General features: G+C 43.1%; 1 protein-coding gene across 7 annotated transcripts in view; it reads right to left on the minus strand.

Annotated features, from left to right (window-relative positions):
- Positions 1–12,540, minus strand: part of LOC143982462 (membrane cofactor protein-like) — a 233,715-nt gene that overhangs the window by 141,838 nt on the left and 79,337 nt on the right. For all 7 annotated transcript variants that reach the window (XM_077481196.1, XM_077481198.1, XM_077481192.1 and 4 more), the window contains one exon: positions 12,178–12,274. In XM_077481196.1, the coding sequence (XP_077337322.1) occupies positions 12,178–12,274 (97 nt within the window). The remainder of the gene's footprint in view (positions 1–12,177; positions 12,275–12,540) is intronic.

Below are 12,540 nucleotides of genomic sequence, written 5' to 3' on the forward strand. Positions count from 1 at the left end.
ACAACTGATGCTACCACCACCATGTTTCATGGTGGGGATGGTGTGTTCAGGGTCATGTGCAGTGTTTGTTTTCTGCCACACATAGCATTTTGCTTTTAGGCCAAAGAGTAAAATTTTGGCCTCATCTGACCAAAGCACCTTCATCTGCATGTTTGCTGTGTGTGTTTTTAACCACTTAAGGACCGCCTCGCACCGATATACGTCGGCAGAATGGCACCGCTGGGCACAATCCCTTACCTGTATGTGGCTCTTTAAGTGCCCAGCCGTGGGTCGGGAGCGCCCCAATGGCGGCGCACTCCCGACTCGGTTCTGAGCTCTGTGAGCGCGGGACCAGCGGACCCGATCGCCGCTGGTGTCCCGCGATCGAGTCAAAAAGCTGAAAAACGAGGAGAGGTCTTATAAACAAACCTCTCTTTGTGCTTCCTAGTGTGGCTGTCACCGATCATCTGTTCCCTTTTATAGGGAAAGACGATCAGTGATGTCACATGCCAGGCCACGTCCCCTACAATAAAAAAAGCACATTTTTGTTGATAGCGCAAAAAATAAATACCACAGGAGGTGATCAAATACCACCAAAAGAAAGCTCTATTTGTGGGAAAAAAGGACGCCAATTTTGTTTGGGAGCCACGTCACACGACCGCGCAATTGTCAGTTAAAGCGTCGCAGTGCCAAATCGCAAAAAGGGGCCTGGTCCTTTGGCTCCAAATTGGTCCAGGGCTTAAGTGGATATGATGCGTTTCATCACAGGACATAATTTATAATGAAAGGCGTAGGGTGGAGCTAGGACGTGCAATGCAGAACTTACCACGCATGCGTGGCCCATCGCCACCATTTTGGATACTGGCAAGGGGATCTGTTTGTTCCAGCCACATCATATGTTTGCATGCTGGTTTACTATGCAAGTGCAATATTTTAGATTTTATTAAACATTTTAAACTGCTTCAACTGCTTGACTGTGCTGGGATGTCAGGCTGAGGACATACATCCCCGATGACAGGCAGGAGTGCCTGAAGCACCTTCTGTTAACCATACCAGTAATGCCATTGGTATTAATGTTCCATCACATTTACTACGGCTCATATTGACCACCATAATCTAGGTCATAACCATCCAGTAAGCCTCCACTTTATAGCACGTGGTGGAGTGACCTCTTTGGGTACTTTCCTGGATATCCTCACACTCCAATTTTTGGGTGATATTCCTACATACAGTATTTCAAAAAAGTACATACCTCACATTTTTGTAAATATTTTATCTTGTCAGGTGACAACACTGAAGAAATGACACTTTGCTACAATGTAAAGTAGTGAGTGTACAGCTTTTGTATAACAGTGTAAATTTTCTGCCTCCTCAAAATTACTCAACATGCAGTCATTAATGTCTAAACCGCTGGCAACAAAAATGAGTACACCGCTAAAATGTCCAAATTGGGCCCAGTTAGCCATTTCCCCTCCCTGGTGTCATGTGACTCGTTAGTGTTACAAGGTCTCTGGTGTGAATGGGAGGCAGATGTGTTAAATTTGGTGCTATCGCTCTCACGCTCTCATATTAGTCACTAGAAGTTCAACATTCTGCATAAAGATGGCCTCGGCCAGGGATATGCAATTAGCGGACCTCCAGCTGTTGCAGAACTACAAGTCCCATGAGGCATAGAAAGACTCTGGCATCCACAAGCAGGACACCCAGAGGCAGAGGCATGATGGGACTGATGGGACAGCTGGAAGTCCGCTAATTGCATATCCCTGACCTAGGCTATAAGAAGACTGCAGCACAGTAGCCAAGACCATACAGCAGTTTAACAGGACAGGTTCCACTCAGAACAGGCCTCACCATGTTCAACCAAAGAAGTTGAGTGCACATGTTCAGCATAATATCCAGGAGGTTGTCTTTGGCAAATAGACCTATGAGTGCTGCCAGCATTGCTGCAGAAGTTGAAGGGGTGGGGGGAGTCAGCCTGTCAGTGCTCAGACCATACCTGGACACTGCATCAAACTGGTCTGCATGGCTGTCGTCCCAGAAGGAAGGCTCTTCTAAAGAGGATGCACAGTTTGCTGAAGACAAGCAGACTAAGGACATGAATTACTGGAACAATGTTCTGTGGTCTGATGAGTCCAAGATAAACTTATTTGGTTCAGATGGTGTCACGCATGTGTGGCGGCAATCAGGTGAGGAGTACAAAGACAAGTGTGTCTTGCCTACAGTCAAGCATGGTGGTGGGAGTGTCATGGTCTGGGACTGCATAAGTGCTGCCGGCACTGGGGAGCTACAGTTCATTGAGGGAACCATGAATACCAACATGTACTGTGACATACTGAAGCAGAGCATGATCCCCTCCCTTCGGAGACTGGGCCGCAGGGCAGTATTCTAACATAAGGACCCCAAACACACCTCCAAGATGACCATTGCCTTGCTAAAAAAGCTGAGGGTATAAGGTGATGGACTGGCCAAAAAAAAAAACGATCAAAAACAGCGCATCAAAGGGACTAGTAGATTGATGTGAAAAAGACTTTAAAATGTCATTTATTAAATGTAAAAAATAAATAAACACAGACATCTGATCCCTGCAGGATCTCAAACACATAAAAAACACCAATCATAAAACGGACAGATGTTTGATAATGAAAAGCTCCTCAGATCTCTCAATTATAACTTTGGAAAGGTCAAAACCAAAGACCAATGTGCACAGCTTTCGAATGCCTAATGAATGCAATCAATCATCTGAAAGAACCCAAAAAGTCAGTGTAAACGAATGGAACAACGTTCCTAGGGACACTCACTTCATAGGTGTTCAATGGGCTGCAGAGCTGATGAGTCCAGTCTGATGACCGAGGGGGAGGTGTTTATTTCAGCTCCATCTGAAGCGTTCGGCTTGGAGGCAGAGGTGTAATGCTGCACGCTAGGTGGTAAGGATCAAGCTTAGTCACCAGATGATATCAGCTGTACACATAGGCAGCTTGGAGAACGCTGCACTGCCTGCAGTGCCGCTTGTCCGAGCGGCTGTGGATCACATGAGAGGCTTGTCACGTGGAAGGTTGTGAAGGGGAAGGTTGCTATGCCGACTCTCCTGCTTACATGTTTCGCGCTCCTGCGCTTTGTCAAAGCTGGAGTGGCATACAGCAACCAGAAAGATAAAGGCATCGGGTAGTGTGTAGGGGCGGGGACTGTCGAAGTCTCTCAGGTTAACCCCTAATGTGTCACTAAGCCTCCTGCAGTTAAAACCTTATTAGACAGGGGTCTGTGTCAGTGAAAGAACTGTTAGAAAACATCTAATAGGAAATGTGGATTGAAACATATGGTTGACACAGTGTAGTGGTTAGCACTCTCACCTAGCAGCAAGCAGGACGCTGGTTCGATTCCCAACCACGCCACCACCCGCCTGGAGCTTGTATGTTCTCCCTGTGCCTGTGTGGGTTTCCATGGGGATATTAAAGGATATACAGGAGGGAGAAGAATGCTATGGATAAAAGGACACTGTAAGTTAAAAAAACACTAAGTTAAAAAAACTCAAGGGGGGGAAAAATTGCGGAGACCAAGGGCAAGAAAACAAATTATTTAAAAGATATATTTTATATTATTATTATTAAGTCCTTTCCTATAGGATAGTTAGAATAAATATATTAGCTACTCTTCGTTCATAAAAAAAAAAAAAAAAAAAAAAAAATGATACAATAAAGAAATGAAAAAAAAAAAAAAAAAATTTTATTTCTAAAAAAAAAAAAAAAAAAACAAAAAAAAGAAAATGAAAGAAAATGAAAATATATTTTCTATAAAAATTGTAGGGTGGCGGTCATGAACGATGAGTAGCGATTATATCTGAGTAACCTATATCAAGAGGTTATGCTGAGGATGTCAATGTCTTCATTGAGGCCATCAGGCGAGAGAGACCCCATAAGATATATCCAGAAGGTCTCCCTGCGACAAAGGTGGGAGAATCTTTCGTTGGCCGTTAGGGTACCCTTGGGGATCGCCTCAATTGCAAGGACCTCCATTTCTTTAAAGTTTTTATCATGACAATGGCGAAAATGGCGTGGCACGCTGTGTTGAATGCAGCCCTCTTTAATCAGGCGGCGATGTTCGCCCACCCTGACTCGTAGGGCCCGCATAGTGCGGCCTACATAAAGGAGGCCACAGGGACAACGTAAAACATATATTACGTATTCAGTAGAACACGTGATGAATTGTTTAATCTCAAAGGTTTTTCCTTTGGGTGTAGTGATGGTGGATTGGCCGTTGGGGATGGACTGACAAGTATAACAACCTCTTTTACGACATTTAAAAATCCCACATCTATTATCAAAGTACATCCTAATATCAGGGAATATATTATTATCCTTTCTATTGGATTTTATAAGTTTATTGGGAGCAATAATATTTTTGATTGTACGAGAGCGTCTAAAAGTGATTTGGGGTCTGACCGGAAGGAGTGGTGCTAAAATCGGATAGGGTACCCTTGGGGATAGCCTCAATTGCAAGGACCTCCATTTCTTTAAAGTTTTTATCATGACAATGGCGAAAATGGCGTGGCACGCTGTGTTGAATGCAGCCCTTGAATGCAGAATTAGCATTATTGAAGAAAGGTCTAAGCTTTTCGCCATCCACTGGACCAAATAAATTTGGCCTCTTCAAAGATTTAAATAAATTTATTCGATCTCTTACCCTGAAAAGACATTTTGCAAAAACAATTATTAATAACAACAAAAAAGGAGATTCAACACCTGAAATCGATAATATTGATATGAATGTCACCCCCCAGGATGACATTTTGAGAATTCTTGAAGACTTGTGGAGCGAGTGTCATATCTCAAGCCAAACACAATATCCCTTTACAGAACCAGCGATAATTCATACTCATCTGAAACCGGCGTCCACCTTTAACCCAACCCATTCTAAGGGCCCCTTTATTGAGACTTTTTACCAAGTGGTTTATAAAGAATTTATTGAGTTATGCAATACAACCAATAACAAAAAACAAGCTAATCTAAATAAATTTGAACAACAGGCTCTTCATAACCTTACCACCAACAAGAACATTGTGGTCAAACAAGCCGATAAAGGAGAGAGTCTAGTCGTACAGGACATGGGCGACTACCTTGGCGAAGCCAATCGCCTGTTATCTGATACGACTACATATCAAAAACTTCAAACCGACCCCCTTCCAATTTACCAGCGTGATTTAATTATGTTGGTAGACAAAGCTCAAAAAGATGGGGTGTTAAATCCCCAAGAAAAACGATTCCTCCTCCCCAAAGTCTGCAGCACCCCTTACTTTTATCATCTCCCCAAGGTTCACAAGTCCCTTACTAACCCTCCGGGTAGACCAATAGTGGCCAGTACTAATAGTTTCACTAGCGGCCTTTCGGCCTATATAGATCACATCTTACAGCCATTGGTGGTGCAACTTCCTTCCTATATTAAGGACTCCAGTCAGGTGATTGAGGTTATGGAAAACTACAGATGGTCTGACGAATATATGTGGGCCTCTTTAGACGTCAACTCGCTTTATACTTCTATACCCCACGAAGTGGGACTGAATGCAATACAACACTTTTTGAGCATTGATGAAAGCATGAACTCCAAACAGTCTGAATTTTTATTATTGAGCATAGAGTTCTGCTTGAAACATAACTACTTCACCTTTTTAGACCAATTTTTCCTCCAGCGCCAAGGTACAGCCATGGGAGCCAGTTTTGCCCCGGTATATGCGAACCTCACCATGGGCTTTTGGGAGGAACAAAAAATCTGGAGAAACAATCCTTTTGCTGAGTTTATCGTATTTTATGGTCGTTATATAGATGACATTTTGCTCATATGGAGTGGCGGAGTTGAGACTTTTTCCTCCTTCGTCACTTATTGTAACAACAATTCTATGGGTCTATCTTTCACATCGGTCATCGACCAAAACCATCTGGTCTTTTTGGACCTTGTACTTTCTCATAATGAGCATAGTGTCACCACTAGCAACCATATTAAACCCACAGCAGGCAACTCTTACCTTCATTATAAGAGTTGCCATCACCCTGCTTGGAAGAAAAATATTCCTAGCGGTCAGTTCCAAAGGTTACGCAGAAACTGTACCTCAACTGAGGACTATACACAACAAGGCCAGCAGATGGCAAAAAAATTCTTAGAAAAAGAATACCCAGATGATTTAGTTACACAGGCCTTTATGGAACACGCAACCAAGCATTCACCTACGAAAAAACGTCCCAAAAATTCCACTAATGACTATACTACAATTAGGTTTATTTCTACCTTTAACACACAATATAAACATATGTCTAAAATAATTCTTAAACATTACGATATCCTAAAGCTGGATCCGATTTTAGCACCACTCCTTCCGGTCAGACCCCAAATCACTTTTAGACGCTCTCGTACAATCAAAAATATTATTGCTCCCAATAAACTTATAAAATCCAATAGAAAGGATAATAATATATTCCCTGATATTAGGATGTACTTTGATAATAGATGTGGGATTTTTAAATGTCGTAAAAGAGGTTGTTATACTTGTCAGTCCATCCCCAACGGCCAATCCACCATCACTACACCCAAAGGAAAAACCTTTGAGATTAAACAATTCATCACGTGTTCTACTGAATACGTAATATATGTTTTACGTTGTCCCTGTGGCCTCCTTTATGTAGGCCGCACTATGCGGGCCCTACGAGTCAGGGTGGGCGAACATCGCCGCCTGATTAAAGAGGGCTGCATTCAACACAGCGTGCCACGCCATTTTCGCCATTGTCATGATAAAAACTTTAAAGAAATGGAGGTCCTTGCAATTGAGGCGATCCCCAAGGGTACCCTAACGGCCAACGAAAGATTCTCCCACCTTTGTCGCAGGGAGACCTTCTGGATATATCTTATGGGGTCTCTCTCGCCTGATGGCCTCAATGAAGACATTGACATCCTCAGCATAACCTCTTGATATAGGTTACTCAGATATAATCGCTACTCATCGTTCATGACCGCCACCCTACAATTTTTATAGAAAATATATTTTCATTTTCTTTCATTTTCTTTTTTTTGTTTTTTTTTTTTTTTTTTTTATAAATAAAATTTTTTTTTTTTTTTTTCATTTCTTTATTGTATCATTTTTTTTTTTTTTTTTTTTTTTTTTTATGAACGAAGAGTAGCTAATATATTTATTCTAACTATCCTATAGGAAAGGACTTAATAATAATAATATAAAATATATCTTTTAAATAATTTGTTTTCTTGCCCTTGGTCTCCGCAATTTTTCCCCCCCTTGAGTTTTTTTAACTTACAGTGTTTTTTTAACTTACAGTGTCCTTTTATCCATAGCATTCTTCTCCCTCCTGTATATCCTTTAATATCCCCATGGAAACCCACACAGGCACAGGGAGAACATACAAGCTCCAGGCGGGTGGTGGTGTGGTTGGGAATCGAACCAGCGTCCTGCTTGCTGCTAGGTGAGAGTGCTAACCACTACACCACTGTGTCAACCATATGTTTCAATCCACATTTCCTATTAGATGTTTTCTAACAGTTCTTTCACTGACACAGACCCCTGTCTAATAAGGTTTTAACTGCAGGAGGCTTAGTGACACATTAGGGGTTAACCTGAGAGACTTCGACAGTCCCCGCCCCTACACACTACCCGATGCCTTTATCTTTCTGGTTGCTGTATGCCGCTCCAGCTTTGACAAAGCGCAGGAGCGCGAAACATGTAAGCAGGAGAGTCGGCATAGCAACCTTCCCCTTCACAGCCTTCCACGTGACAAGCCTCTCATGTGATCCACAGCCGCTCGGACAAGCGGCACTGCAGGCAGTGCAGCGTTCTCCAAGCTGCCTATGTGTACAGCTGATATCATCTGGTGACTAAGCTTGATCCTTACCACCTAGCGTGCAGCATTACACCTCTGCCTCCAAGCCGAACGCTTCAGATGGAGCTGAAATAAACACCTCCCCCTCGGTCATCAGACTGGACTCATCAGCTCTGCAGCCCATTGAACACCTATGAAGTGAGTGTCCCTAGGAACGTTGTTCCATTCGTTTACACTGACTTTTTGGGTTCTTTCAGATGATTGATTGAATTCATTAGGCATTCGAAAGCTGTGCACATTGGTCTTTGGTTTTGACCTTTCCAAAGTTATAATTGAGAGATCTGAGGAGCTTTTCATTATCAAACATCTGTCCGTTTTATGATTGGTGTTTTTTATGTGTTTGAGATCCTGCAGGGATCAGATGTCTGTGTTTATTTATTTTTTACATTTAATAAATGACATTTTAAAGTCTTTTTCACATCAATCTACTAGTCCCTTTGATGCGCTGTTTTTGATCGTTTTTTCTGCTGCATCCATTTTTTGCCAAGTCCATAATGGGTTAACAGCCGCACATTGAGACCATCTACAGGACATTTATTTAAATAAACAAACATCCCACGAGATAGTCAAACGCTCTTAAAGAGACCATTCATTTGTGCGCCAACTTTATCTTGTTTTGTTTTACGATGGACTGGCCAAGCATGTCTCCAGACCTAAACCCTATTGAGCATCTGTGGGGCATCCTCAAATGGAAGGTGGAGGAGCGCAAGGTCTCTAACATCCACCAGCTCTGTAATGCCATCATGGAAGAGGACTCCAGGAGCAACCTGTAAAGGTCTGGTGAACTCCATGCCCAAGAGGGTTAAGGCAGTGCTGGAAAATAATGGTGGTCACACAATATATTGACACTTTGGTCCAAATTTGGACATTTTCACTTAGGAGTGTAAGGCGCCGTTATTTGAATGCAGAGGCCGGGCGTGACATCATAACATCGCGCCCGGCCTCCATCTGGTTCACCGGAAATCTCTATGATCATTATCCGGGGGATGGCGGATCCTGTGTCCGACTCACAGATGGAAGCGGTGAGTTGGTAGAAGCGCTGGAGGGCGGCGGGGGGGGGGGCGAGTCCCCCCGCCACCTATAAAATGATCAAGAGGTGGAACAGCCGCTATGATCGTTCTTATGGTGCAGGGAATCGCCGGCTGAAAATGACGATATCTGAATGATGTCTGTAGCCTCAGGCATCATTCAGATATAACCCCGGAAAGTCAAGGCCATCCCAGGATGTCAATCGATACACAGGCTCTAAATTAACTCTGGGGCTGCAGGTCTGTTCATAGATAGTGCCTTTGTGTCTAAGCACTCTATTCCGCTGCAGCTTCGTGCCACTCCACTTGCCATTGAGGCCATGGATGGGAGACCTTTACAGCCTTCCCATGTAACTCATGAGACTTCTCCACTGACCATGGCTGTAGGGGCTCTTCACCATGAATATAATCCAACTTCAAGTAATTTCTTCACCTCATTATTCAGTGATAATTTGTTATCCTTGGTTACAGAGGAACAAGCCTATTCGTGGCATCCTGCTGGAGGTTCTTTTTCTGGTCACCACAATGCAGCAAAACATGTTTTCAGATAGTGGTCAAGGTCCTGTGCACGTCTTAACTCTCCACTTTGCCAGAGGAGAACCGCAAATTTAGCAATGCCTTTGACAAAAGGTCAAGCCGGTATTTTGCCTCCACACCCGTCGAATGATTGACCTTCAACCTTGTGCCATGCCTCCTCGTGGCTGGGTGGGTTTACCCTTTGTCAGTCCCAGAGGATAAAGCCACGGAGGACTTTGTTGTCGCTGCACTCTCTTGAGGATTTATATGCAACTCCTTGTCTCCTGCCGTTGCTGGTTTCTTCTTGGTGAAAGATGATTTGATTTATGTTTTGACTAAGTTTACTGATCTGTACCATTTTTACCATTACATTAAAAGGTTTGATTTTTACTGCATTTTTTGCGAGTCTGTTTCATGGTTCCTGATACTTCCTCTTGCTGTTCCTGACATCACCACCCAGGGTCGCTGATAGAAATCATGGGGCCCCGTACAGCCTACCTGACGGGGCCCCCTTCAGTTCCACGCTTGGCCCTGCCCCTGGTCCCTCCTTTAGCCCCACCCCTGGCCCCTCCCCAGACCTCGCCTTGAAAAAAAGTGCAGGCTTGTCTACAAGTGATATTTATTTTCTTGTGGTGGTATTTGGTCACCTCAGCGGTTTTTACTTTTAAAAAAAGCAAAAAAATAAAAACTATTTTGAAAAAAAAACAAAAACACACACACATATATATATATATATATATATATATATCCACATATACATACACACACACACATATATATATATATATATATATATATATCCACATATACATACACACACACACACATATATATATATATATATATATATATATATGCTGCTGCAGTAGTATTAGTAGATCTCGAATCCACACACCTGGCCCCAGGAGTCACTTTTTCCCTGATCCTGCTGCTGCCTAGAGTGCCGGTGTCCATAAACTACTCCAGTCATGCCAGCTGCTTCTTTTTTTCTTCTGCCACTGGCGGCCCCGCTCGCTTCACTGCTTCAGAGCAGAGGGAGAGGAATCACGCCGTGGCGCCAGGAAACGACATGCTGGCCGGGACTTGAGCCAGCATGAGGTGCGGGCACGGAAGAGACATTCTTCCGCGCCCGAAATAGAAAAAATAGTCCCTCCCCCTGTCGCCACCTGCAGATACTGAGCTCAAAAAAAAAAAAAGTAACAGGGGGGAAGGGGAGGATGAAGCAGACAGATGTTTGGTCATGGTGGCTGGAGGTTTTTTTTTTTTTCATATTAAAGCGGAGGGTCGGTTATAAAAAAAAAAAAAAAAAAAAAGTCAGCAGCTGCAAACACTGCAGCTGCTGACTTAATAAACACACTCACCTGTCCAGGGCGCCCGCGATGTCGGCCGCCCGAGGCCGACCCGTCCCTCGGCTCTCGGGTCCCGGCGCCACCATCACTTGTAAGGGAAACAGGCAGCGGAGCCTTATGGCTTCACTGCCCGTTTCCTACTGCGCATGCGCGAGTCCCGCAGCTACTGCGCATGCGCGAGTCCCGCAGAGCTTTCTGAATGGGACGCGCTGTGTTCTGGAACACACAGTTCCCAGAACACAGCGCGACTCATTACCCAGAAGACGCCGCGACGAAGAGAGAAGACAGAAGATCTCCGCGGAGGAGGAAGAGGAAGATTAGGAGAAAGTGCCTAGCAACAGGCATTTCTGGTAAGTAAAAAAAAAAATTTTTTTTCATTTTTTTTTTTTTTAGATTTTTTGTCATTTTTAACATTTTTTTGTTTTTCAGGGTGGCCCTCCCCTTTAATTAGTTCTGTGGACAGGTTTCCCGGGCACCCCCTGCTGGCCAGGCCCGGTACAACAGGGCCAGTTGTACTGGCCTATCAGCGGCCCTGTCACCACCCCCAAATAATTAACAGAGTCCTCTCGATCCAGTGCTTTGCCTGTCTGCTGCTGTCAGTCAAATAGGGTGAGAAGGGAGCAGGGGACATGGCCAAGCCACAATGTGGGCGTCTATGGACGCACATAGCCCAGCCCGGTAACTTGCCCATACGGGTGCCCCCACACATAGCACACGGCTTGCTATGAGAGCATTCATAAAAAAGGAGGTGAGGACAGCGCTAGCTGGAGGATGACTGTTTTTTGACAGAGATAACTCTGACATCATTAAATGTACTGAAACAATTGTTGCACAAAAAAAAAAAAAAAAAAAAAAAAAAACACACCACACATACATTATAGTTTAGAGCAACCTTTTTCAACCAAGATGCCCATGCATCCTGGGATGCTTTCGGGTTTCTACAGGGGTGCCTAAAATTGCCCAAAAACTGTATACAATCCAGCAGGTGGATTAAGCCTGCCTTTTAGTTACACAAAGCTAAAGGTTTCATTGTGCACCATTGCAACCTTCTAGCCACTAGTGACATCAGTTTATAAGGGAGTACGTCGGGCATGTGCACAGCATGCTTGTTTGCTCCTCTCCTGCCAATCTGTCAGCAATATGGTCAAATTCATGGCGTGAGGGAGAGAAACCGAGGGAATAGAGAATCATTTGAATACTAGGCAGTACAAGTGTGCAAAATTGTGTTTGCTTTGCAAGAATATGTCACCTCTAATGTTGGGTGTCCCCTGAGTGTGGATGTTGCTGCATTATGTAAAACTATTCATGTAGCTTTTTACATTTTAGAATGGGATGCATTGACATTGTGCATAATTTTAAAGGGTGTCTTGACTGAAAAAAAAAGGGTTGAAAAACACTGGCTTAGTGAATTGAATACATTATAAAAAAACTCACCCAGTATGACATGTGTAATTTACTCTAGATCCAACGACTGTATTATCAATGTGTACATCTCCATTTTCTACATCTCCAGGGGCCCCACAATCTATCCCTGCATATGATATAAAAAAAATAAATAAAAAAAATAAGTAAACAAGGATATTAAATCTGTTAACAAGACAATATTATATTATATATATATATATATATATATATATATATATATATATATATATATATATATAAACGTAAGCATGAAAAATGAGCCATATTAAACATCGAAATTCTGTAAAATAGGTTAAAAAAACAAAACTTCAACATAAAGATTTAACAAATGTTTCAAGGAGAAAAGCATTAAAAGCAGGTAAAAAAGACATA

This window comes from Lithobates pipiens, unplaced genomic scaffold, assembly GCF_037356315.1.
Source record: "Lithobates pipiens isolate NorthernLeopardFrog02 unplaced genomic scaffold, aLitPip1_a1.2 Scaffold_16, whole genome shotgun sequence".
Classification (NCBI taxonomy): Eukaryota; Metazoa; Chordata; class Amphibia; order Anura; family Ranidae; genus Lithobates; species Lithobates pipiens.